Genomic DNA, 27,100 nt, shown 5'->3' on the forward strand with positions numbered 1-27,100 from the left:
ATCTCAGACTAAAGGGACGATCCTTTAAAACAGAGATGAGGAGGAATTTCTTCAGCCAGAGGATGGTGAATCTGTGGAACTCTTTGCGCAGAAGGTTGTGGAGGCCAAACCACTGAGTGACTTTAAGACAGAGATAGATAGGTTCTTGATTAATAAGTGGATCAGGGGTTATGGGAGAAGGCAGGAGAATGGGGATGAGAAAATATCAGCCATGATTTAATGGCAGAGCAGACTCGATGGGCCCAGTGGTCTAATTCTGCTCCTATGTCTTATGGTCTTAATTTCTCTATATGCACGGATGGCGATGGCTTTGTAGTTGAAGTGATCAGAGAAAATCCGGCTTTGTAAATGAACAAAACTGTTTTTTATCTAACGAAAACACTAAAGGGTTTCTATGATGTCTACTAAGATTACAGTTGGATACAATGGCTAAATACAAACAATTATGATTAACTATTATTAATTACTGTTGACTCAGGAGCTGCTCGATCTGTGACTGCAGTCTGTGCCTGCTGTCCAGCTTGTGTCTCTGTGCTGGCCCGGTTCTATGTGCCACATGTGGTTGTCTTCCAGTGACCTTCTCCTGTTGCCATGCCACCTGTGGTCGAATATTAGAATATGTCCAGTCTCACCATGTGGCCGCCTTCCAGTGACGACCTCCTGTCGTCACGCCACCTGTGGTCGGATGCTAGAATTGTAATCTATGCATCCAGGCACTAATGTTTAGATACAGTTTGGTCATTATGTTATATACACAAATGGTATTCTACAAACCATTACATATCATTAAAATCTGAATACCGAAAATATCTAAATACCGAAATGTATTCGGCCTCAAGGTTTTTCGGATAAAGCATACTTATCATAGAATTTACAGTGCAGAAGGAGGCCATTCAGCCCATCGAGTCTGCACCGTCTCTTGGAAAGAGCACCCTACCCAAGGTCAACAACTCCACCCTATCCCCATAACCCAGTAATCCCACCCAACACTAAGGGCAATTTTGGACACTAAGGGCAATTTATCATGTCCAATCCACCTAACCTGCACATCTTTGGACTGTGGGAGGAAACCGGAGCACCCGGAGGAAACCCACGCACACATGGGGAGGATGTGCAGAATCTGCACAGACAGTGACCCAAGCCAGAATCGAACCTGGGACCCTGGAGCTGTGAAGCGATTGTGCTATCCACAATGCTACCGTGCTTGACCTGTATCAGGTCAAGGTGGGGGGGGGGGGGGGGGGGAGAGTCCCAGGGCTTTACAAACAGAGGGGGGGGGGGAGTCCCAGGGCTTTACAAACAGAGAGAAACTGTCTGGCACAAAGAAGGAAGCCAAAGTTCTTGGCAGCTGGTTTGGACGCTGGGGCTCCAGGACAGATACTGAAACCAGGAAATCCAATGTATGAAGAAGGATGAAGGATACAGCAATCAGAGATAGGAGGAAAGGGTAGCGTGATGAGTCATATGAAAAACACAGTTTCTTTCCAAAATTAATAGAAGCAAGGTTTTCCGGGCTCCCCACCCAGCTGAGGTCTGTTGATATTACCATGTTAGGTTAGAATTAAAGAAACAAGAAGGTTCCCTATTTTGACAATCAGTCTCTGGCATCAATTTTTAACTTTGGCTTGACTGGCCGCGCTGATCAGCCTCCTGTTCTGATCGTGAAGCTATCCCTGTGAGTATGAGGCTCTGCCCTCAATTATGTTCATCAGACGGGGTGGGGGACCTCAAACATGCGGTCCGACAATGTTGCTTCCCAGAATCAGCAGAGGGTAACAGGCTGGAGATTCTCATCCGGAAGGTACGTCATGGGGGGGGGGGGGGGGGGGGGGGGGGTGGCACAATCATGGAAGGTGGAAGCTCCGGGATGATGACAGCTCAAGGCCCTGATTGTTTTTCTGGGCCCCTGGGATACATTTCCATTCCACCGAGGCCAACATAAAATACAATGCCAATCAGATCTGATTTACGTCGTGGACCCTGATTTCCACATGAAAAGAAGCCTATTACCTGATACAGACAGGCACCTCACCTCGTACATGCAAAGGTAGGCCGCCTTTTAAAATGGCGCCAACTGCATGTGTAATATTGATGGGATGGTAAGATAGCCTATCTCATTTTGAGGCCGTTACCGCCCCATTAGCACAAGGCGAAGGGAGAGATTTCGAGCCCAATGCCTTGTGTGAACAACTGAACTCATAGCTCTCACTTGGTGATTAATGCTTGTGGGAGGTTCCGGATAATTTGCTAAGAAAAAGTGGAAAAATATCCATGTATGAACATCAATTTAAACCTCTGCTAATACAGACTGATTATAAAAATCTTCTGCAAAAGGAAGTTAGAAAGAGCAAGACTATAATTATTATAACCCAAGACCTTTTCTCATTTTGCGTAAGGCCGTCGCCTCGCAGGTGAAGTGTTATTACAATTCTCAATTAGAGTCATTTCTCTTTCCAGTGTATTCATTTAAATCGAGGTCTCGCCATTTAGAATTTAATTAAGTTTCATCTTCAAATATTAAGGCAATTTTGGCTGTCACAAAAAATGAAAAAAAAAATCAAAATTGATATAACAAACTAAACGTGACAAAGAGAGAAGAAAAATCAGCTTGCAGCTCAGGACCTGAGCTGGGTTGTAATCGTTTTTTAATCACACTTATTCGTCATACTCTATTTAAAAATCTTGCAAATAATTAATTGATCCAGCGCATTCATAAAAAATAGATTTGGACCAGAATAGTGGGCGGAACCTTCCCAAAAAATGGCCCTTCCTGCTGTTCACGGGGGCGGGATATCCCAGTCCCGCCGAGGCGCATACCCACCACGGTTATCCCGGGGGCATGGGGTGGGTTCAAAGGGAAATCCCATTGACCGCCATGGGACCAGATGATCATGTCTCCTGCCTCCGAGAAACACACCACGGGGAAGCAGAGAATTTCACCCTTAGTGTCAGGTTCTGACTGAAAACTGGCCTGTTTTGGAACAGGTTTGATAGGCCGAATGGCCTAATTCTGCTCCCATGTCTTACGGTCTATGTCTTTTGGTTTCTCTCCAGAGAAACAGTCAGGTTTTACCTCCGGATCTTCTGACACTTTGTCAAAGAAAAGCCGTTTTGTGCCGTCATTTTGGCAAACAAGGCTCCACAGAGATTGGGACACCATTTTTATTGGGTTCCCCAATCTCAAAGTGAAAGAAACACCCTCTCCCACCGCAGCCCACTCCAACCCCACCCCCAGTAGGCCACTCAGTTGTATCAAAGCACTAGGAAATCGGAATAACCACTGGGAAAATGGACTGACCAGCATTGACTGATGCTCCAGACGTGCCAAAAGCCCACCTTGCACAGTCAGCACTGCAAAAACATCTTTATAAACAGCTGCCGAAATTGGGAGATCCACCCCACTGGTGAATCAAGCAATAGCCTGACATAATCATACTCAGAGAATAACAATCTCACCCAACGTGCTAAACTCTTCAATAACCATCCCTTGGGGTTGACCTTGGCCACTGGCAGGACAGGCGTACCAGAGGCGGTTGCACAGTGATGTACAGGCTGGAGCAAGTAGCCTTGTCGGTTGTGCATTTCACGCATGAGCCATCATTGTGACCTATTGCTGAATAATAACATTGCCAATGCACTGCCAAGGTGATTAATATTTTGCTCAGCACTTGTGCCCACCAGAAGTGAGATGACACAGCCTAATTACCTGTTTCACCTAGAAAAGAAAAACCTTTTAACCCATCAATCTGCATTGGACGTAGACTCAAAGAACTTAATGTTAAAGTACATTACTGTACCCATTACGACAATGCATTCCTCAATTTAACTTAACTCTTCGTCTTCTTGTTCAAGTTATTCACGATTCTGCACAGTAACATTAAATCTGGTTAAATGTCCCCATGGATCAATCTTTTTTTTTTATGGATTTCAAGATTTGATATATTAAACAGTTAAGGAATTCTCATTCCAGAAGAATTACTGAGAGCCTCACTGTATAAACGTATGCCATTTTAATTTGGTGGCTCAATGAGCTAGAAGGCCTGAATGCAAATTAAATTTAGTGAGTTGTCCCTAAACCAGAGTTCCCTTCACCCTAGTTGCAGCAAAACCCGCTCTCGCACACATTGGCTCTCATAGTGAATGCATTGTACAGGCTTTAATTATGTTTGCCAAATTCCAATTTAATCTATTTAACACCAACCATTGTACGTGGCCTTTTTCAATCTGACGAAAGCCTTTGACTCCATCAACCATAACGGTTATGGAGTATCCTCCTCAAATTTGTCACCATCCTCTGCCTACTCCATGTCTTGCAAGCAACATGAACCACAGACCCTTGGGGGGGGGGATCTCTGGCCTTCCCGCGGCGTGTTTCTTGGAGGTGGGAAGTGGCCTGCCATTGGCCGGTGGGGGGATCTTCTGGTCCCACTGCTATGAATGGGGTTTCCCATTGATTACACCTCAAGCCATTGGGAAACCCCTAGTATGGGTGTGGCATCACGGGACCAGGAGGTCCCACTGACGTGAAGAGCCAGAAGATCTCTCCCCCTATATCATTGAAGATTGAGATCCAACAAAACTGTCATCACACCAAGCCAGTTCTCCATTCTCCTTGCTAAAGTATTGCACCCCAACTCCAGCAAATTACCTACAAGAGATCATTTACAGAGCAAATGGGAAACCGTTCAACCCTCAACCCAAAACACATCAAGCCAACTTCAGTTATTGAGCTCCAGTAGGCAGATTGCACATGCTTGCGCGTTCATTCAGAAAATGAACTCCAGGCCATTGTTGACTCCTTCTCCAAAGTAAATGAGAAACGGGGCCTTTCATTAAAGAACCGTAAAACTAAGGTCCTCTTCCCAACACCAACCGCTAACAATCCAAATCAACAGCGAGATTTTGGAAAATGTGCTCCATTTTCCACAGCTTCGGAGCCTCCTCTCAGCGAAGGCAGACATAGATGACAAAACACGTCACCGTCTCAGTCCGCCTTCGGCCGATTGAGGAGAAGAGTATTTGAGGACCGGGATCTCAAACCTGAGGCTAAGGCCACAGTTCACCATTCTCCTACATGCTTTGGAAACTTGCACAACCTGCAGGAGGGGCATCAAAGAACTGGAGAAGTGCCGTCATGAAGCCCTCCAAATCAAGTGCAAGAAAGGCAATCTAACAGCAGCGTCTTTTCCCAAAACTAATGTTTCTTTATTCGTTCATGGGATGTGGATGTCACTGGCAAGGCCAACATTTGTTGCCCATTTCCAATTGCTCTTGAGCTCAGGCCATTGCAGAGGGCAGTTAAGAGTCAACCACATTGCGCTGCACACGCCATGGTCCGAGGTTCGATCCAGGCCCTGGGTCACTGTCCTTGCGGAGTTTGCACATTCTTCCCGTGTTTGCGTGGGTTTCGCCCCCACAACCCAAAGCAGGGTGGGTGAATTGGCCACGCTAAATTGCCCCTTAATTGGAAAAAATGAATTGGGGTACACTAAATTAATATTGAAAGAAATAGTCAACCACATTGCTGTGGGTCTGGAGTCACATGTAGGCCAGACCAGGTGAGGATGACAGATTTCCTTCCCTAAAGGGCATTGGTGATGGATTTTTACAACAATCAATGATAGTGTCATGGTTAACTTTACGGAAACTAGTTCCAGATTTATTAACTGATTTCAAATTTCACCAGCTGCCATGGTGGGATATGAACCCATGTCGCCAGAGCTTTAGCCCGGGCTTCTGGATTACTAGCCCAGTAACATTACCAATACGCCAATGTCTCCCCTAATCAAGGTGCAAATCACTCAAAACCTGCTCCATTGGCAGGACATATTGTTCATATGCTTGACACTAGACATCTGAAACAACGTAAAAGTTTGTCACGGCAGGAGAACAACAGAAATGCTGTAGAGATGTCCTCAGAGCATCCCTGAGGAGGTCCAACATTCCTGACAACTCATGGGAGACCTCGACTTGTGACTGACCAAAATGGAAAAGGTTTATTTGGGAAGGCGCCAAACACATTGAGAGGCTTCACTGTAAACATGCAAAGGCAAAGTAGAGACACCAGAGAGAGCACACAAATCACCCAACAACCCATCTACCTGACCCTCCAAACAGCACCTGCAGATTACGCGGTGGACTTACCAGCCATCTCAGGACCCATCAAACCCAAGTGGAAGCAACCCATCCTCAATTCCAAAGGACTGCCGAAGAAAAAGAACATTTGACCAATACGGGGGGAATGTGCAGACTCTGCACAGTCAGTGACCCAAGCTGGGAATCGAAACCGGGTCCCTGGAGCTGTGAAGCAACAGTGCTAACCACTTTGCTCCCGTGCCTTTATTTATCAGGTTCAATGATTCTATGAAGAGCTCTGGGCCTGAACACATTTGCTTCAGCTGCATATGCAACATTCATTGTCTTGTAATACGGAACAAAGGCTGCCTATCACATTGTCTATCACATTGCACAACCAGCAAACCTCCGAGACACCTGCACTCCTCCGACTCTGGTTTCTTGCCCATTCACATTTCCTCCTCAAATACCTACCTCTTTCATCATGCTTTATGCCAACTGCCTTTTTGTCATTTTCCTATGTGACTCAGTGGCAGCTTTCATTCGATAACCGCTCCAGTGAAATGCTTTGGGACATTCTGCTACATTGAAGCTGCTATATAAATACAAGTTGTTATTGTAGGGCTGATGCCTGGCTTGATTCTTCATTTTGCCTGCTACTCCCACTGTTGTGCATGAGATGCCTGTTTTGTGGGGAGTGTTCTACAGCAGCTGAATCCACTTAAAAATTACCTAATAACATTTCAAACAATAACTACTTCCTTGAGTGATGGTTATTTCCCCCAGTGGCTGGGGTAGGTCCTGCACAGGTTAGCACAGGTAGCCTACCTGTGTTGTGGGCAAAGGCTTTGCCTGTGGCCATGAAATGCAGTCAACGTGGCACCTCGGTATCCAGCAGGAAGTGTTCATGTAGTAATGGGAGGCACTGTCTGAAATCAATTCTTGGTGGTGCTTTCTGACCCCATTGGCAAAAGATATTTTGCTGCTTCGGAGCTGCTGTTGACAGAATGGCAATCATGTGCTGTTTCAATCACTCAAGTATCTAATCAGCCATGGCCTGTTGGCTACACACGGGCCTCTGAGTCAAAAGGTTGCGGGTTCAATTCCAGTTCCAGAGATTTGACCCTATAATCTAGGCTTACACTCAAATGCAGTACTGAGGGCGCACTGCGCTACTGGAGTGCTCATCTTATAGATGAGTTAGTAAACCGAGGCCCCATTTGCTCTGTTATGTAGACGTAAAATATCCAATAGCATATTGTAAAGAAGGACAAGAGTTTTCTCATGTGTTCTGGTCAACATTTACCCCTTAACCTCTAAATCAGATTGTCCAATCATTGCCACATTGCTGTTTATGGGGGGTTTACTGTGTGCCAATTGGTTGCTGTGTTTTCTACATTCTGACAGTGAGTGACTTCATGTCAAAAGTACTAGATTGGCTATAAAGGGCTTTGGGGAGTCCTGGGGTTGTGAAAAGCACTATATCAATGTAAAGTATTTCTTTCTTTCTTGCTCGTTAATGTCCAGAAACTAGTATTAATTTTGATAAAGAGGAAAGGATATGCTCTCTTTTTCTGGTGCCTTCTCTTGGTAGCAGCTGCTCTGCATATCAGTATCAATCCTTTAGCCATTGACAAGTTATGTGGTTTGTTGTTCTCTCCAGGGCTCTCTTATGTAGTCTGACATTACTATGGAGGCAGCCTCGCCATCAGTAAACCTTTTAACAATCAAACAGATATATAGAACTATGGCTATCTGTAACAGCTTTTTTGCCCTATCTATTCTCTGGCTTATTTTTTATGTTTTCAACAGCGAGTAACCATGTCACTGGAGAAAATTGGCACGGAGAAGCTACTGAGCCTGACAATATAAAGGAGCTGAATTATTCACAGCAGGCAATAAGGTGCTCATCAACAATAAGAGTAAAAATTTAAATGAAAAAAAAAGCAATTCTGGAGGCAATTATTGTAAAATTACCAGCATGAAAACATTCAGTTCCAGGAAGTTTGAATCCACCTGATCTGCTGTTCAATTGGCAATGCAATGATAAATTAAAGTTGAGCTTCGCTCATTCGTTTTTGAATGCTTGTTAAGATACTAATTGTCATGCCAAATGCAAAATTCCAAGAAACTGTAGCCGCCATTTGTCATCAAGGAGGGAAAAACTTGAGGTACAAGCGCTGGTGCGCTGTGCCTGTTTTGGAAGAAAGCTCCACATTTTAGAAAGACTACCACGGTTATGGTTTGTTCTTTTTCTGAATGGGTAATTACCCCTGCCCTTGGGTAGCTGTGTTATGTACACGTTGATGAAGCCAGTATGGAAATGTCACCATTCAAATCGTTAGTAAAACTGATATAGTACCGAATACTAGAAAACTACTGAAAATGTTCATTTACTTTGGGTGTATTAGAAGTGTAAATTTGCTCCACATGATTTGGCATCGTTATTTTCCATTTAGATGCTATTTGCAATTAAGCCCATTAAATGCTCAACACTTTAACGAGAACAAAACATTGTTTGCTTAAAACAAAACTCTACACTTTGTATATTTCTGAGTTAAGAAATCCCAAAACCAGTGCCTTTGCAAGACAAATTTGAACTGTCACAGGGCTCCTAAAATAGTCGCTCCAACAAACTGCCTGGGATCCAAATGATGCTACTTTAAGTCATGAGACAAGATACCATATTCAACCGTGTTTCACAAAGAACTCAATGCTCCCCACAACTGCTAAGGACTAGACGTTTAATGCACTTTTAAACAATATAAATTGTAGCTCCTCAGGGGGCTGAATTACACAGTGAGTTAGTGCAGTGGATTGGCACATTGCCTTTTCAGCTCTGTGATGTGGATTTGAATGTAACCTGGGTTGGATTTCCTTCCTCTCTCTGCTGGCTGTCAAAGGTCCTAATCAAAGTGACTTTTGACAGTCTCAACCCAGTTCCGAGCAGCTGCAGACACACAGCAGGAGAGAAAATACATTAACTGTTCATCTCACACAAAATGCCTGCAAAAAAATAAATCTGTTGCTGAAAGAATTGAGGAAGAAATTACATTGGTTATGGTCCAGAATGCCCTTCTGAGGTGCGGGGGACAGAGTGGCACTTTGTATCTGATTGTACCAAACAGTGTCCAAAGCAGAAATTAATTTTAACGGATGTCACAGGCAGCTTGGCTGAAAATTCCCAACCTACCTGGCTGGCGGGTTTTTCAAAATTCTTTTCTGTGATGAGGAGGTTGCTGACGAGGCCATCATTTGTTGCCCGCCCCTAATGCCCTTGAATTGATTTGCTTGCTCGGCTATTTCAGAGGAAACTTAAGAATCAACCACATTCATTCACATGTCGGCCAGACCAGGTAAGAACAGCAGGTTGCCTTCCCTTGAACCAGATGGGTTATATGACAATCGACAGTGGTTCCATGGTCACTGTTACTGATGTTACGGCACCCTGACCGAGTGCACAGTCAATTTCAGCCCCAAGGGCCCCAGAGTCTCAACACAAGTGAATTAGCCAATTATCCGTATAATGTTTGCAGAATCTTTAGCCCCTTAATTCCTCAATAAGTTATAGCCACCAGGTCTGAAAGTTGAACACAATAACTGACTTATTTGTAACAGGAACAAAGTTGAAACGTGCAATAATTATAATGGAATAACAGTCAACTAACTCCCCCTTTTTCCGTCCACCCTCTACCCAAACAGACACACACAGAGGGAGGGAAATGGGTAAAATAATAAGAGGATGAATGTAAAATGGAAAATGAGTGTACTTGCTTTGGATGTTGAAGTCACATTTGCAGGAGGCTGTCCTTGCAGAACGCTTAAAAATCGAAGCTAGAGTATAGTTAGAGATGATCTCCTGGCAGTTGCATTCAGTCAGTACTGTCCAGCTGTAGGATTTCCACTGGGGAGTCACTTTAAATTGTGTCTTCACTTGGAAGAGCTGCCTCAGGCCTGTTGAATTATTTCTTGTTTCCAACACCACCAGAATGACCAACAGCCTTTCTGGGATAAGAACAGAGTTCCCCACACAAGGTTTTTAGAAAGGTTTTTGAACAACTGACTCTGCCTTCAGCTGCTGATGGGCAGAATTTTCCTACAGTTCAATCTGGCTATGCAGAGAGAAAGGTCTTTACTTTGGATCTATAGACAGAGTCCATCAGGTGAGAGAGCGAAAGATCAGGGCTGTGACCATCCAGCTTCTGATCTAAGTGAAAAAGAAACCAAGATGAACCTATCTTTGCCCTGCAGAACATTCCAGAATGGTCAGCTCCAATCAGTATTAAGTATCAGCTGAGGCCCGGCAATTTTCAAAACAGCTCATTGCCACCAGCAAAGTCCATCAAGAGGTGTCATTCTGACCAAACAGCACATCCTGCTGGAGTTTCCTGTTTTAAAATTAAAGGTGCAGTTCATTCTAAAGCCATAGGTCCCATTAATTCTCCAGGTACAAAAATTGAAATAGCAGAATAACAGAAATTAAAAGGAAAAACAAGGGACAGACAGGGATTAACAGGAGGATCCTTACACTGAGAGTAGCTTTCAATTCCATATTTGATTAATTGAATTTAAATTCCACATGCAACAGTGGTAGGATTTGAACCCATGTCTCTGGATCATTAGCTTGGGCCTTTGGATTACTAATCCAGTGACATTGCCACAACACCACCATCTCTCCACCAATGGTGACCTGCCAGTTACATACATTTGTCAAATTAGCTTATAGATCAAGAGGCATAAAAGTTCACTTAACAGATTTATAAACTATAGCTCAATCATACAGACATGCTAACATGAAAGAAAATTAGAGGTAGGGCAAAGAGGATGATGCCTCTGCATACCTACCATATAATTTCAAGAAAAAGAACGAGCATTATTCCATATTTCATAGGTAAAAGGTGTTCTAAGCAGATAACCCACCTCCTGTCTCCCCAAAGTCTGTCCACCATCCACAGAGCACAAGTCAGGAATGTGATGGGATATCCTCCACTTACCTGGATGAGTGTAGCTCCAACAACACTCAGGAAGCTTGACACCACACCATCTTGGTCAAAGCAGCCCATTTGATTGGCACCTCATCCACCACATGAAACATTCAATCCCTCTATCACCGACACATGGTGGCGGCAGTATGCACCCTGTGCAGGATTCACTGCGGCAATGCAGGCATCCTTCAACAGCACCTTCCAAATTTGTGGTGCTACAACCTAGAACGACAAGAGCAGCAAACACATGGGAATACTGCCGCCTGCACGTTTTCTCCCTAGCCACACACCTTTCTGACTTGGAAAAATAAATCGCTGTTCCTTTCTGTGACTCCCTCCCTAACAGCATTGTGAGTGTCCCTACACCAGAAGAAGAAAGCTGTTCACCACCCCCTTATCAAGGGCAGTTAGGGGTGGGGAATAAACGTTGGCCTAGACAGCGATGCCCACAACCCGGGAACAATTTTATTTTAATCCAAAATGTGTCAGAGCTAACAAGTTACTTCTGAACTGCAGTTGCAGCTATTATGTGAGCAGATGCAGCAGACAAATTACATACAACAAGGTCACAGAAATGGTAAATGAGATGAGTGAGCAGTTTTGGATGTGTTGGTTAAGAACTAAAATGTTAACCGAGGTATGAGAGAGCTCACTGCTCTTCTTCACGTTGTGCTATGGGATCTGCTACTTCCACTTGAACAGACAGAGGTGGAGCTTGAGGTTTAACGTTTCACAAACAATCAGAAGGAAAGCACAGGAAAGTTAACTCGACCATCAGGCTCTCCCCTCCCACGCATGGTGCAGAGATGCTGCTGACCACTGGCATCCCTCCTTTGACTCACGTCTTGTGTGAGAGGCAGTATAACAGGGGGAAACCTAAGGCTGATTTCGGGAAAACTCAGGGATTCTTCTCTTCCGATGCCACATGGCTGGCTCCACTACACTACAGTAAGTCATGAATCTCAGCCTTCCCAGCCATTCCATAATTTTATCACCTTCCTCTTCCTCTGTGAGGAATTAACCAGCTCCCTTTGGAAGGACTGCGTTGGATACTCATTGTATCCAACAGCAATCTGCGCCAGAGTGAAAATAGATATCTCCAAACACCCAGCTTAACTTCTTACCTCCATATTTTATACTGAGATTCCAATTTTATCACCTTTATCCTTCATTAGTATGGAAACCTCAACCAAAGTAGAAAGGATTCACATTCACATAGCACCTTTCATAATCTCAGGATGTCTAGACGTCCAATGCAAAGCATGGCTGAGCTAACCATGCCTGTAACAACATCTTAGATGCAACTCACATCTTATCCACTTATCATTGTGATGTTACACAGGTCGATTGTTTCAAAATATTGAACATTTGTAAGCTACCGAGAGAAACCAGTGGAAACAACTACTCCCATCCGTCACTCAAAGATTCAAGGAGCGCACGGGGGAACTGCAACAATTGTTTATTCCTGTCTGGCATAAAACTAAAACAGGAAAGGTGGCCAAATCATGGCTTGAGAAATTTGAGAAGTTATTATTATGAGAAGTCATAATAACTGGCCAGAAAAAGCAGCAGACCTGAGGATTGGGAGCAGTTTAGAATTCAGCAAAGGAGGACTAAGGGATTAAAAAGGGGAAAATAGGGTACAAGAGTAAGCTTGCAGGGAACATGAAAACTGACTGTAAAAGTTTTTATAGGTATGTGAAGAGAAACAAATTGGTGAAGACAGACAGAAACAGGGGAATGAAATGGCTGACCCAACTAAATGCATACTTTTCTTCTGTCTTCACAAAGGAGGACACAAATAATGTACCAGAAATGTTAGGGAACACAGGGTTTAGTGAGCAGGAAGAACTGAAAGAAATCAGTATTAGTAGAGAAATGATGCTGGAGAAATTGATGGGATTGAAGGCTGATGATAATCTTTTCTAGTGCCACAAGTAGCCTTACATTAACACTGCAATGAAATTACTGTGAAAATCTCCTAGTCGCCACATTCTGGCGCCTGTTTGGGTAGACAGAGGGAGAATTCAGAATGTCCAATTCACCTAACAAGTACGTCTTTCAGGACTTGTGGGAGGAAACTGGAGCACCCGGAGGAAACCCACGCAGACAGAGGGAGAACGTGCAGACAGTGATTCAAGCTGGGAATTGAGCACGGGTCCCTAGTGCTGTGAAGCAACAGTGCTAATCACTGTGCTACCGCCGAGGGAAGTGGCCCTGGAAATAGTGGATGCATTGGTGGTCATCTTCCAAGATTCTATAGACTCTGGATCAGTTCCTACAGATTGGAGGGTATCTAATGTAACCCTACTATTTAAAAAGTGAGGTCGAGAGAAAACAGGAAATTATAGACCAATCAGCCTGAGGTCAGGAGTGGGGAAAATTATAGAGTTCATCATAAAAGATTTAATAGCAGAGCACTTGGAAAACAGTGGCAGAATTGGAATTCTTCGAGGATATAACTAATAGAATTGATGAGGGGGAGCCAGTTTATTTGGACTTTCAGAAGGCTTTCGACAAAGTCCCATAAGAAGTTGTCACGTAAAATTAAAGTGCATGCGATTGGGGGTAGTGTACAGAAATGGATAGAAAACTGGTTGGCAGACAGGAAACAAAGGGGCGGTATGGTGGCACAGCGGTTAACACTGCTGCCTCACAGCTCCAGGGACCCAGGTTCAATTCCAGCCTTGGGTGACTGTCTGTGTGGAGTTTGCACTTTCTCCCCGTGTGTGCATGGGTTTCCTCCGGATGCTCCGGTTTCCTCCCACAGTCCAAAGAAATGCATGTTAGGTGGATTGGCCGTGCTAAATTGCCCCTTAGTGTCCAAAACGTTTGGAGGGGTTTGGGGGATAGGGTGGAGGCGTGGGCTTAAGTAAGGTGCTCTTTCAAAGGGCTGGTGCAGACTCAATGGGCTGAATGGCCTCCCTCTGCACTGTAAATTCTGTGATTCTATGATAAATAGTAGGAATAAACTGGTCCTTTTCCGAATGGCAGGCAATGACTAGTGGCAGGGATCAGTGCTGGCACCCCAGATATTGACTTTATATAAATGATTTAGATGACGGAACAAAATGTAATATCTCCAGGTGTACAGATGACACAAAGCTGGGTGGGATGGTGAGCTGTGATGTAGAGATGCTTCAGTGTGATTTGGACAAGCTGAGTGAGAGGGAAAATGAATGCCAGATGCAGTATAATGTGGATAAATGTTAGGTTATCCACTTTTGTAGCAAAACAGGAAGGCAGACTATTATTTGAATGGCTATAAATTGAGAAAGGGAAATGTGATAATGAGACGTGGGTGTCCTTGTACACCAGTCACTGAAGGTGTGCATGCAGGTACAGCAGGCGGTAAAGAAGGCAAATGGTATGCTGACCTTCATAGCGAGAGGATTCGAGTACAGAAACAGGGATGTCTTGCTGCAATTATGCAGGGCCTTGGTGAGGCCACACCTGAAATATTGTGTGCAGTTCTGGTCTCCTTATCTGAGGAAGGATGTTCTTGCAATAGAGGAAATGCAGAGATGGTTCACCAGACTCATTCCTGGATGGCAGGACTGATTTAGGAGGAGTGATTGAGTCTGTTAGGATTGTATTCGCTGAAGTTCAGAAGAATGGGGGAGGGGGGGAATCTGATAGAAACTCATAAAATTCTAACAGGACTAGACAGGGTAAATGAAGGGAGGATGTTCCCAATGGTGGGTGCATCCAGAACCAGGGGTCACAGTCTGAGGATACGAGATAAACCATTTAGGACTGAGATGGGGAGAATTCTTTTCTTCCAGACAGTGGTCGGCTGTGGGGTTTGTTACCACAGGACGTAGTTGAGATGAAAATATTGTGGGCTGGGTTCTCCGCCGGCGGGATCCTCCATTTCACTGGCAGCACTCTCACGCCCGTGGATTTCCCTCCGGTGCTGGGGTGCCCACAATGGGAAACCCCATTGTCCGACTGCCGAGACGGGGGGTCCCGCTGCCGGTGGTGGTGCGCCCCACCCGAAAACGAATGCTGTGGGACGGAGAATCCCACCCTGTATGTTTTTAAGAAGGAGTTAGCACTTGGGGCGATTGGGATCAAAGGGTATGGGGGAGGGCGGCAATAGGTTACTGGGTTGGATGCCATGATCATAATGAATAGCAGAGCAGGCTCAAGGGGCCGAATGGCCCCTCCTGCACTTATTTTCTATGTTGCAGTGATGTGAAAGTAGGGAGGGTGGAGGGTGGAAGGAGAGACTAAATGACAAAGGAACTGGTGGTGTTGGGTGGCACAGAGATACAGTGGTTAGCACTGTTGCCTCATGCTACTGAGAACCTGGGTTCGAATTCTGGCCCTGGGTCACTGTCTGTGTGGAGTTTGCACATTCTACCCGTGTCTGCATGGGTCTCACCCCCACAACCCAAAGATGTGCAGGGTAGGTGGATTGGCCACGCTAACTTGCCCCTTAATTGGAAACAAATAATTGGGTACTCTAAATTTAAAAACAAGAGTAAAACTGAACCCTAATGGGGAGGTCTCATCCTTGATTCTATGGGAGGTGATTCTATGAAAGTGGTGAACAGGGGAGAGATTATAGCATTAAAGCACATGCGGATGCAGGGGCTCGGGAGGAGTGACAGAAATTGGTGGATAAGATTTTTTAATATAAATTTAGAGTACCCAATTAATTTTTTCCAATTAAGGGGCAATTTAGCATGGCCAATCCACCTAGCCTGCACATCTTTGGGTTGTGGGGGCGAAACCCACGCAGTCACGGGGAGAATGTGCAAACTCCACACAGACAGTGAACCAGGGCCGGGATCGAACCTGGGACCTTGGCGCCGTGAGGCAGCAAGGCTAACCCACTGCACCACCGTGCTGCCCGGTGGATAAGATTTTAAGCGTGGATCGTAGGTATGCGAGGGATCGACCCCTGAATTGTTGATGTGTAGGAGGGAACTGCAAATGCAGTTCGACCTGATGTCAACGGACAAAGCGGTGCAGCAGTTGAGGCGAGCAAAAGACGAGCAGTATACAAATATGGGGAGAAGGTGAGTCAGCTTTTGGCTTATCAATTATTGCGGCGGGAGACAGATAGAGAGATCATTCAGGTTGAGGACCGAGAGGGTAAGTTGTTCCCCAGTCCGGAGGAGGTTAATGGGTTGTTCGAGGCAATTTATGAGAAGTAATATCAGTCGGAACCCCCTAAAGATGGAAAGGGGATGGCAGAGTTTGGAGTTTCCCAGTGTGGGTGACTAGCTGTGGGAGGAGTTGGAAGCCCCGCTTTGTTTATAAGAGATCCAGGGAGATTGGGAGCAGATGCAGTAGGGAAAGGCACTGGGGCTGGATGGGTTCCCAGTGGAGTTTTATAAAAATGTTGTGGATCATTTGGGTCCATTGTTGCTGGGCATGTTTAAGGACCCTTTGGAGTGGGGCGCTCTCCCAGGTATTGAGGCAGGCATTCATTTCGCTGCTTTTGAAGAAGGACAAAGGCCCCGAAGAATGTGGGTCATACCGCCCAATCTCCCTGTTGAACATAGACGCCAAATTGGTGGAGTCGGCCCTCCTGAACTTGATAGAGGAAGATCAGACTGGGTTCGTGAAAGGGCGGAGGCTGTCGGGGAATGTGTGCCGTTGCTTAATGCACCACTGCAACCAATTCGGTACCGGAGATTATTGCATCGCTGGACACAGAGCAGACGTTTGACCAGGTTGGAGTAGGGATACCTCTTTACAGTATTGGAGATATTTGGGCTGAGTCCGAGATTATACAAATGTACAGCATGTGAAGAGTTAATATTATGTTAAGCCTAGCCACTAGAGGGAGCTAAGAGACAGTACTATAAATAGCACTGGCTCTTGGGCTCCAGGAGAAGGCTAGATATGGAGCTGACAATGATAAGATTCATACTGCAGAGTTAGTTAAGATATACTAGTTATAATTAGTAGATAGAGATAGTGTTAATGAGTGTAGTTTAATTCTTACATGTATGTTTGCTATTCAGAATAAGTGTCAAATTCAAATTTAGTAGTGTTAATAAAATTAGTTTAGTTCTTCAAAAGAGCTTTGTGTATTTTTTGATCACTATGCCTTCCATCCTGGAAACCCCTCACAAAGATCACCACAGCCCACTCTTTCTTATTACAAAATGATTCATTTTAAATTTTTCAGTCCTGTTACTTGTTTGCTGACAAAATGGAGGAATCGCAATCGTGCCAAGAGCACGTGATGCCAGTGTTCATGGCATGTGGTCTGCTCTCTGCCGCTGCTTCAGGCAGGAAGACTGCATTAAATTAAAAAGAAAAATCTTCTTTTGAGTCATGGCGCTGGCGGCAGGAGGGGGCGGTTCTTCTCGCCGGGCTCCGGGCATGCGCACTGATGAGCGGGCACGTAATCGCAGCACGCCTGCATTTTAAAAACTGGTTGCGGCCATCATATTTAAAGCTGCTCGCAGCCGGTCTTTTAAAAAGCCGGTTGCTGCGGCCATTGCGCATTAATTACCGTGATTGGAAATGCCACGATGGATGACTCCGCGACCTTCCCGACGCCCGCCCGCAACCCACCCGCGGGTCGCGACCCCGACTTTGAAAATGACTGCCCTACAGGATTCCCTGGTCTACTCCTCAATCATTCACAATCCCTCTCCCCTTCCTGTGGCACCATTCCACGCAAAAGCAGGAGATGCAACACCTGCCCTACTACCTCCTCTCCCATCACCATCCAACGCCCAAATGCTCCTTCCAAGTATGAGCAGCAATATATGTGTGCACTCTTTCAGTTTGGTGCATTGTATTCGCTGCTCACAATAGTCTCCTCCACACTGGGGACACCAAACACGGATTCAGTGACAGCTTTGCAGGAAACGTCTGCTCAGACCACCAAACAGGACTCCAGGCTTTGGGTCACCTATCATTATAATTCTTCACCTTATTCTTGCACTGCCTGCTCTGTCCTTGCCTGCCTGAAGTGCTCCAGTGAAGATCCATGTAAACTCAAGGACTTATAGTTCGATTTCCTGTATGCCACTGGAACACATCCCCGCTCGAAGTGAGTAGGCAAGTAAATATTGCACCCATGGTATCCTAAAGCATGAAAGGGAGCCATACAACCCATTGAATCTATGCTGGCTCTTTGAAAGAACTGTTGTAATTAGTCCCATGAAAATAGAAACCTGTAAATTAGTTATCTCATCATACTTGCCCAGTTATCTTTTGAGAGTTTATATAGGATCTGATTCCATCACCTCTGTAAGTAGTGTGCCCAGATCTGTGACAAAAACTCTTCATTACGATCTTATTCTTTTGCAAAGTATTTTAAATCTATAGCTTCTAGCTACCAACTCAACAGTTTTGTGGTGGTGGCAATGGCCCTACCATAGGACCATAAGACATAGGACCAGAATTAGGACATTTGGCCCATCAGGTCCGCTCCGCCATTCAATCATGGCTGATATTTTTCTCATCCACATTCTCCTGCCTTCTCCCCATAACCCCTGATCCCCTTATTAATCAAGAACCCATCTATCTCTGTCTTAAAGACACTCAGTGATTTTGCCTCCACAGCCTTCTGTGGCAACCAAGGACCAGAAAGTCTGGGTTTGAGTCCAGGACTTGTTACCCATTGAAGGAGTGTTCAAATGGCTGATAACCAACTCATGGAATCCTTCCACCACTCCCCCCCCCCACCCCTATTATTCTCCAAACAGTGTGAGACTGAAGATTTGCTAAAGAAAAACTCACTTACCAGAAGAAACATTTTCTCCAAGCTTTATGAAAGCTCTCAGAATGATGAATACTTTGATTAGATGTCCACTTAACCATCTCTGTTTCTAGCCTTTTCCAATCTCTCCACACAATTGATGCCCTCTTTTCCTATGTATGATGTATGTATTGACTGTCCTTTAGTGGGCAGCACAGTGGTTAGCACTGTTGCTTTAGTTCCAGGATCCCAGGTTTGATTCCGGGCTTGGGTCACTGTCTGTGCAGAGTTTGCATGTTCTCCCTGTGTGTGCATGGGTTTCCTCTGGGTTCCTCCCACAGTCCAAAGATGTGCAGGTTAGGTGAATTGGACATTCTGAATTCTCCCTCTGTGTACCCGAACAGACGGCGGAAAGTGGCGGCCAGGGGATTTTCACAGTAACTTCATTGCAGTGTCAATGTCAGCCTACTTGTGACAATAAAGTTTATTTACTTTTTAATTTAGAGTACCCAATTCATTTTTTCCAATTAAGGGGCAATTTAGCGTGGCCGATCCACCTACTCTGCACATCTTTGGGCGGTGGGGGCGAAACCCACGCAGACAGGGGGAGAATGTGCAAACTCCACACAGACAGTGACCCAGAGCCGGGATCGAACCTGGGACCTCGGTGCCGTGAGGCAGCAGGGCTAACCCACTGTGCCACCGTGCCGCCCTAATAAAGATTATTATTATTACTGATACAAGGCTGAGATCTATTCAGGGACGTGAGTTTCTTTCATGGGTCTTCATGTGACTGAGCACAGGCTAATTCTTGACCAATAGATTTTTGGACACATGGGGCAGGACATCCACGAGATGTGGGATCTGGAGTGCAGGATATGCTTCCTTTTCTTTCCCTCTCTGCTGCTCTGTTTCATCATTATGACCCAAAGCATGACGCAGCTAAATGGACAAGTGGCAAGCTCCTCCCAGTGTTTATTTATTTTGTGAATGCAAAGTCCCTAAGCCAAGCAGTTTCTTCCAGTCCTGCTGTGTTGAGAGTGGAGTGTCGATAGGCCCCGCTGTGTCTGTGGATTGGACATTCTTCTATGCTGTGGTGCATAGTTTGCTCTCTCCCACAGGCACATAGGGCTGGCATTAATGGACCATCTGTTGACTTGGCCAAACAGGGGCCATGGCCGGTCCTGTTAAGGGTGGACCACTCTTTCCTGGGAAGGTTGAGACAGCTGTTGGGTTTGGTTTGAGACCAACTACTTGTTTGTCATGTCCAATGATTCTCATTAATTTGTCCAGGTGGAATTAGCGTTGAAGTCATGTGTGGGAGGGTGTTTCCAGATCGGCCTTCTTAGAACAAAGAAAGTACAGCACAGGAAGAGGCCCTTCGGCCCTCCAAGCGTGTGCCGACCATGCTGCCCATCTAAACTAAAATCTTCTGCACTTCCGGGGTCCGTATCCCTCTATTCCCATCCTATTCATGTATTTGTCAAGATGCCCCTTAAACGTCACTATCGTCACCATCGGGTAGAAGTTTTTGCAGCTGAATACTTGCTGCTATAGTTTGCAGAAGGCTGAGGGGACTCAGTAGCGTCTTATCAATGGTGGCCTTTTGAGAGAGGTGGCTGCCAAGGTGTGGGAAAAGATCAACATATTTCAGAGTCTCTCCTTCAACATACTTCAACATACTTGGGTGAAATATTTGACCGACCAGGCATGGGTTGATATAACAGCAAATTAAGGTGGATGCTGGAATCTGAAAAAAAACAGAAAATACTGGACAATCTCAGTAGGTCTGAGCATCTGTGGAGAGAGAAGGGAGCTAACGTTTCCAGTCTGGATGACTCTTTGCCAAAGCTGTACAGAACTGGAAATAGAGTCAGCTTTATGGGGGGGGGGGGGGGGGGGGGGGGTGGTGCTTGGAGGGGTGGGGCTGGATAGGCGGCCAGCGATAGGTGGAGATTGACAAAGATGTCAGGACAGTAATGTAAATAGGGGCGATGTGAATTGACGGTATGAGTTTTGTTTTGGCAATATTTAAGAACAGGCCAAATGTTTTGTATGCAGCATTGAAGACCCTCATTACCTACATGCCAACAGTGATTGACTATACTTCAAAAGTACTTCATTGGCTGTCGTGCACTTTGAGGCGCCCGGGTGTTCAAATAGGCGCTATATGAATGCAAGTCTTTCTTCCTGGTATCATCCCGGTAACCCTCCTCTGTTCAAGCTCAGGTCACGATTGGGCTGCAGTATTGACTTCCTGCTCATCTGTAGTGCGTTTGCAATTTTCAGTTGTCCAGGGTTTGTGGACATCTAGGAAATGTGGGAATTAGACTTATAGTCACAGAGAGTGGGCCAGATGGCGAGTCAGTTCAAACATATGGCACTGTGTTTATTTTAAAGAATAAATATCAAAGTAATTTTTTTTAAATTAGCGTTCAAATGAATGAATATCGCCTCTGATGAATGTGACTTGGTAGGTCTGCATAGGTGAACTCAGGGCCACGGACGGGATCTAATGTTTACTCAAGTAGACTTTTCTATGCGTTCCCAGGTTCCCTGTCCAGGCCCATTCAGCTCTACTCTGTTCCAGCCAAAATGATGTGGCAAATGTTTGGAACCCTTTTCATTTGCTCTGGAGGCTGGCAAGGCGCTGGGCATTTGGAACACGCGCAAATTGGCGTCTGCACTGACAGCCTCTCTCTGCACTGACAGCTGAACAACAACCTCACCGCAGTGCCAGCCTAATTCTCCTTCCATGTTTCCAAACAGAACGCTGACAAACAGTGTGCCCTTTCTTTCTGTCCACAAGTTACACTGCTAGCTTCTCTTCAACGCAAGGGAACGTTGTTGGGGTATTTTTTTCTCCCTCTCCCTCTTTTCCTGTCCTGTACGAACTGGAAGCAGGGTTAACTGCAACCTCACGTGGGAAAACTATTTGAGTAACACTGTTGGAATGCTGTCGACAACATTCCTCTTTGCCTCATTTCCTCACGGCATCGCTGCGGCTATTTTGTGGGTATTTTTAATTTATTTGGACGCGGGAGGGTGGGTGGGTTCTGGAGATTCAAACATTTAAAACTTTTGACCAGAGTTTGGGGGGAAACAGAAACTAACGTTTCATTGTTTTTTTGGAGTCTGTTTCACCCAGGTCAGTTATTTGCTGTGATTTCAGCTCAAGCTTTGTGTAAACCAATCGGACCCCCCCCCCCCCCCCCCCCCCCCCCCCCCATATTGAATGTCTTCTGTCAATTCGAAACCTGATTGTAAGTGTCAAAGGAACTGCCCCTGACAGGCTATGGAAATGGCTTAAAATGTTTAAAAGTGAACGGACACTCAGAAATGGAAACGTAATTATCTGAATGTCGGCCTCCTTCCTTTTTATCGGGAGGGGGCGGTGAGGTTTATTCTTTGCAACACGCGTGCACAATGGGGATCTGCAGAATTTGCATCCCTCGTTGGTTTACCTGCGAAATGATTGGATTTTTAAAATGTGGCATTTACTACCACCTACCTTCCACAATTTCATACATTATTATCAATGTATGCACACACGCACATTTTCATAGACATCAGGCTCGCCACGCAGCCGCAGGGTGGGCAAAAGAGAAAGGGGGCAAATGGTAAAAGGGGCAAGGTAATTTGCAGCGTGTCCCCCCCCCTCCGGCCAGCCCTTGTAACAATTTCTGGAATGCGCGCATGCGCTCGCGGCCCAATTGTTGCGGGGAGGGGGCGGGGCGTGATTTGAATATTCTGCGAGCGCCCGTCCAATGGGCGGGGAGAGGGGCGTGGCGGCGTGGACGTCACAATAGCGGCTGGATCTGATTGACACGCCCGCGTATGGGGGGGACTGCGGCTGGCTGGTGTGTCAGTGTACCCATGTGTGAGTGCGGATCGGAGGAGTGCTGCCGCTCTTGCTCACTTGCTCCAGCCTGAGCCGTGTGCCATTAACCCCCTCTCCACCCACCCACCTTCCTTTCTGACAGTCCGCCACAAGGCGCTTGCTGAGATCGCCCGCTGCCTCTCTCTCTACAGCTTCGAGGAAATCCCCCCCCCCCCCCCCCCCACTTCCCTCCCTCTATTCCTCCTCCCTCCCTCCACACTTTGAGAAAGAAAGCAACAATCCGAACATTCCCTGCCTCCTCTCCTCCCCTTTCCCCTCCCCTTTCCCTTGCGGAACAAAAATTGTGGAAAGTTGTAAGCGGACAATTCCGATTCAGTTTGAAGAGATCGAGAGGAGAGAGAGAGAGAGGGGTGGGAGTGTGGAAGAAAGAAAATAAGAAGCTGGCTCAACTTTCTTGAAGTCTTTCGCCCAGAAAGAAACTTTTATTTTTGGATTTTTTTTGTATTGTTGTGAGGGGACGAGGCGAAACAAAAAAAAAATCTTTTTATCTTTTTTTTTTCTGTGCGTGCATGTCTTGTGTCGGAGTGGCATCGGTGATCCGTTTCCAGAAGAGGTTCTTTTCTCGTTGTTGAAAACTTTTATCGACCTGATTGAAGAGATTTTGAGGGGGTGGGGGGGGAGTTTTTTTTCTCGCTTTGTCTTTTTTGCTGTGGGGGGGTGGGCTGTTTTTTTTTTGTTGTTGTTGTCGTTCGGTTTGTTTGGAAGTTGAAGACAGCCGCTGTGAAAATGTTTCCTTGTGGGATGTACCTGGCTGCCAAGCTGCTAGCTGCCCTTCTGCACCTCCTGCTGCCCCTCAGCGGCCACGCTCTGGTGTGTTTACCGTGCGAGGAATCCAAGTGCGAGGAGCCCCGGCACTGCCCCGGCAGCATCGTGATGGACTTCTGCGGCTGCTGCTCCACCTGCGCCCGGCAGAAGAACGAGAGCTGCGGCGGCGTGTACGGGCTGTACGGCACTTGCGACCGCGGCCTCCGGTGTGTGATCAGACCTCCCTTCAATGGCGACTCCATCACCGGCTACCAAGTCGGGCTGTGCGAAGGTAGAGCTTCAACTAACTGGGCGCGGAGCCCCCCCCCCCCCCTCAGTCTCTCCCTAACATGGCGCGATGCTGTCTAATAACTTGGAACCCCAGTGAAGTTAACTCCAGTTGCTATGATCCCATTTGAGTGGGGGGGGGGGGGGGGGAGAGGAGCAAACAAATATATATAAAAATGTAACATTACATTTGTACAATCTCGCCCCAGCCAGCCAAAGCAAAATCTGAACCCGTCTCTGCGTTTACCCCGAAAGTCAGGCACCTTTTGGTGGTGTTTGTTTTCCCTTCAGACTTTGCTTTGGACCGTCAATGCTCGTGGGATTGCATTTTTGCATTGGCGTCAGTGTCACATATAACAGTCCATGCATCCCTCAGCTGATAGAGACTGTGTTCTGGTAGAATGTGCAGGAGATTCATGTTTTTTTGGGGGGGGGGGATTTTGTTGCTTTTTCGCAGATGCCTTGGCTGTTTTGGGATTGGGTGCTGCCAGTCTTTTGACTGGGTTGCTGAGGAATGTTTGCTATGTCTGATTACGGAGCGGCTGAGGTTCAGAGGAGCTACACTGTCGCCTCCAGGAAGCTGAGCTACAAGACAGTATGTGTGTGAGCTTTCCTGCCGGAGGCAATGCTGCTTTTCTTTCTGCCCCTGTGTCACACACACACACCAAATGAACTTTTCATTATAACTTTCACCTATTCCCTCAGCGTAGCTCACTCCTGTCACTTCAAGGCAAGGCTGCCTCGGCACAGGTGTTGGAGGAGCACAGGCCAGCCACTCGATGGTTACTTCATTAGTTTTAATGAGGTGCAGTGGTTTGGGGCGAAGCACCTTCTTCTCTTGCTCGCTCATCCTCAACAAGGCATCGCAGCCCCGGTGCTCAATCTCATCACCTATTCGGTTTAGTTTGCACCGGAACTCTGGGTTTTGTTCATAAGACCTTGAGGTGCCGGCTCTCGCTGGTAGCTGCATAATGTAGACTCACATTGGCGAGGGGAGTGAAAACAAAAATGTCATCCAGTTTTCCCAAATACATTGAAAACACTCGCCTTCTGCACATTTGCCTTCATGCGAAAGCCGGGCAGAACCCATTTCGCCCAGTCAGCTGTTTCCTTTGAAGTAGAACAAATGTACCTCTCAAAAGTGTTTTTTCCCCTCCCCCTTTTATGAAAAAAAAACACTTCGAGCGAATATTTTCCCAAACCTCCAACTCCCCCCCCCCCCCCCCCCCCCCCTCCCTTATTAATTTCCAAGTGCAGAAACTTGCGAGCAGGAAGCTGTCTTGAACTTTCCTTCGGGAAAGGCAGGCGGCAGCAATGAGTTTCGGAAAGTAAATTCTCACCAAGGAGCAGACAAAACAATAGCTGAATTCAACTCCGATTCTCCAGGAACTTCCACCCATCCTTTATGTGTTTGTCCAGCTACTGTCACCATCACCAACCGTCCAGTGTTGTTTCTGAGATCCTTTGATGGGCAAGTCTTTTTGAGGGAGGGGGGGGGGGGGGGGGCACCAGAAAATGGTAGCCATGCTGTGGAGATGCCGGCGTTGGACTGGGGTGAGCACAGTAAGAAGTCTCCCAACACCAGGTTAAAGTCCAACAGGTTTGTTTCAAACACTAGCTTTCGGAGCACTGCTCCTCACCTGATTTGGCTTCGGGAGGTAGAGTTTTCTTCCAAATTCCTAGGCAGCAGAATGTCAGTGTCTCCCCCCCACACACACACACACACTTCTTATCCTGCAAGTTTAGAGCCCTCCACCGTCTTTTCCTTCATAGCCCAAGGATTTCCTTTACTGTACCACTGGGACCTTCTGCCGGCTCATATCCAACCCTGCAGCCCATGATCCAGCAACACGAGAGTGGAGTGCTTAAGATGGCACAAAGGGGAGCAGCTCTCGCCCACCCCAAACCCATGACCTGTACTTCCTAACTTTTAAACAAAACAAGGTTGATGTGTGTGCTTTATATGTCTAACTTGGGCATGAAATTCTGGAGCAGAAGTTGGCAGGGGTTGGTTAACGGTGTTATTCCAGACTTCCCAGTGCCTCAGCAGGTTTAACTCGTAAGCAGCCAAACCCAGGCATTAGTTAATATGATTTGGAGGGTTTCAGCTGGCGAGGAAGTAAGAATGCTGTGATAGATGTAACAACTTAATTTGGGTTTAAAATGCTGGAAAAATGGAACTCGCACCAAAGAACATGTAATTAGACTGGCTGAGGATGTTTGAATCTCAGTTCTTCAGAACCAGGCTTTTAATCCCATTTCCCAGCTTGTTTCTCTCCATCCTTTTATATTCTTCCTTTTCAAATATTCAGTCAATTATTTTTAAATAGTGCCACAGCCTCTGCCTCGATAGCCCTTTGTGCTCAGTGTTACGTCGTTCCTCTGTGAAATGATTTCTTCCAGATTCCCCTCCATTCTAGTGACGTCAGCACACTGTGGTTCCCTGGTCTCAGGAGCTGCCAAACACTGTACAACGCCCGCTCTGGCAATGAACAAGAGTTAGCAAAGGGCTCTTCAGCGGTATCGGACCCATTGAGTATCCAGTGACCTAGGCTGGAGGCCTGATAGGATGAGGCCAGAATTGGGCTCGGCGGAGATGCCACCTCCAGTCAAGCAAGACTAACATAGGATACTGACCACTGGGGCTGGTGGACCATCAGTGGGAATCGTGGTCTGGAAGGGGTCAGTGCTTGTGCGAGAGGGGAACACTGACAAGGGGAGAAAGCATACGTTGTCAGAGGACAACCTGGGTCAGTGAAAAATTATCCGAATAAGTAGTTGGTTGCCTGTGTAAGAGAAGAACAGTACTTTGCCTTGGAAAGAGTGAAATTGTGTTATAAATCTTACAATCCTGATAGCCTCGGAGAATTATCTGATAATTGAGATGTGGGCCACAGTGCAAGTTGGATAATGCGATCACTGGTGGATTTATTACCATGCACTACATTTATACTCCACTCTTTTTCAAAAAACTTCAAAGTACTGTGAAACAAGTAAGTTTCACAATTACCTTTTACCACAATACTCATTCATGACCTGAGTACCTCAAGATTTTTTTTATTGAAAAATTAATAAGTGTTGCATTGACTGTGATAGAATATTAAATAGAGTTAACAGCATGCCAACTGCAAGGCCAGCAGTCTGTTGTCCCAGCTGGTGACCTCCTCCATGGTCAGAGTGCTGAGAAGGGCTGCGAAGAGCCGATACGGGTTCCAGGTTTGAATCGAAACACCAGCAAGGGGAGTAAACGTGTTGATTTCCAGAGCTGACGTTGTATTTGGTGCCTCCCTGGACTAGGGAACCACAGTGCGCTGGTGTCACTCGAATGGAGGAGAGTCTGGAAGAAGTCATTTTGTACAGAAGGACACTAACACTTATCGAGGCAGAGGCTAAAGCATCATTTAAAAATAATTGGCTAAATATTTTAAAAGG

The 27,100-nt window shown here is 46.1% G+C and overlaps 1 protein-coding gene across 2 annotated transcripts in view; it reads left to right on the forward strand.

The window, feature by feature from the left end:
• The first annotated feature begins 22,603 nt into the window (after positions 1-22,603).
• The window catches only part of crim1 (cysteine rich transmembrane BMP regulator 1 (chordin-like)), a 229,807-nt gene continuing 225,310 nt past the window's right edge, over positions 22,604-27,100 (forward strand). For both annotated transcript variants that reach the window (XM_038815001.1, XM_038815002.1), the window contains exon 1: positions 22,604-23,672. In XM_038815001.1, coding sequence (XP_038670929.1) covers positions 23,363-23,672 — 310 coding nt within the window. In that variant the 5' untranslated portion in view covers positions 22,604-23,362. The remainder of the gene's footprint in view (positions 23,673-27,100) is intronic.

The sequence above is a fragment of the Scyliorhinus canicula genome, chromosome 1 (genome assembly GCF_902713615.1).
Source record: "Scyliorhinus canicula chromosome 1, sScyCan1.1, whole genome shotgun sequence".
Taxonomy (NCBI): Eukaryota; Metazoa; Chordata; class Chondrichthyes; order Carcharhiniformes; family Scyliorhinidae; genus Scyliorhinus; species Scyliorhinus canicula.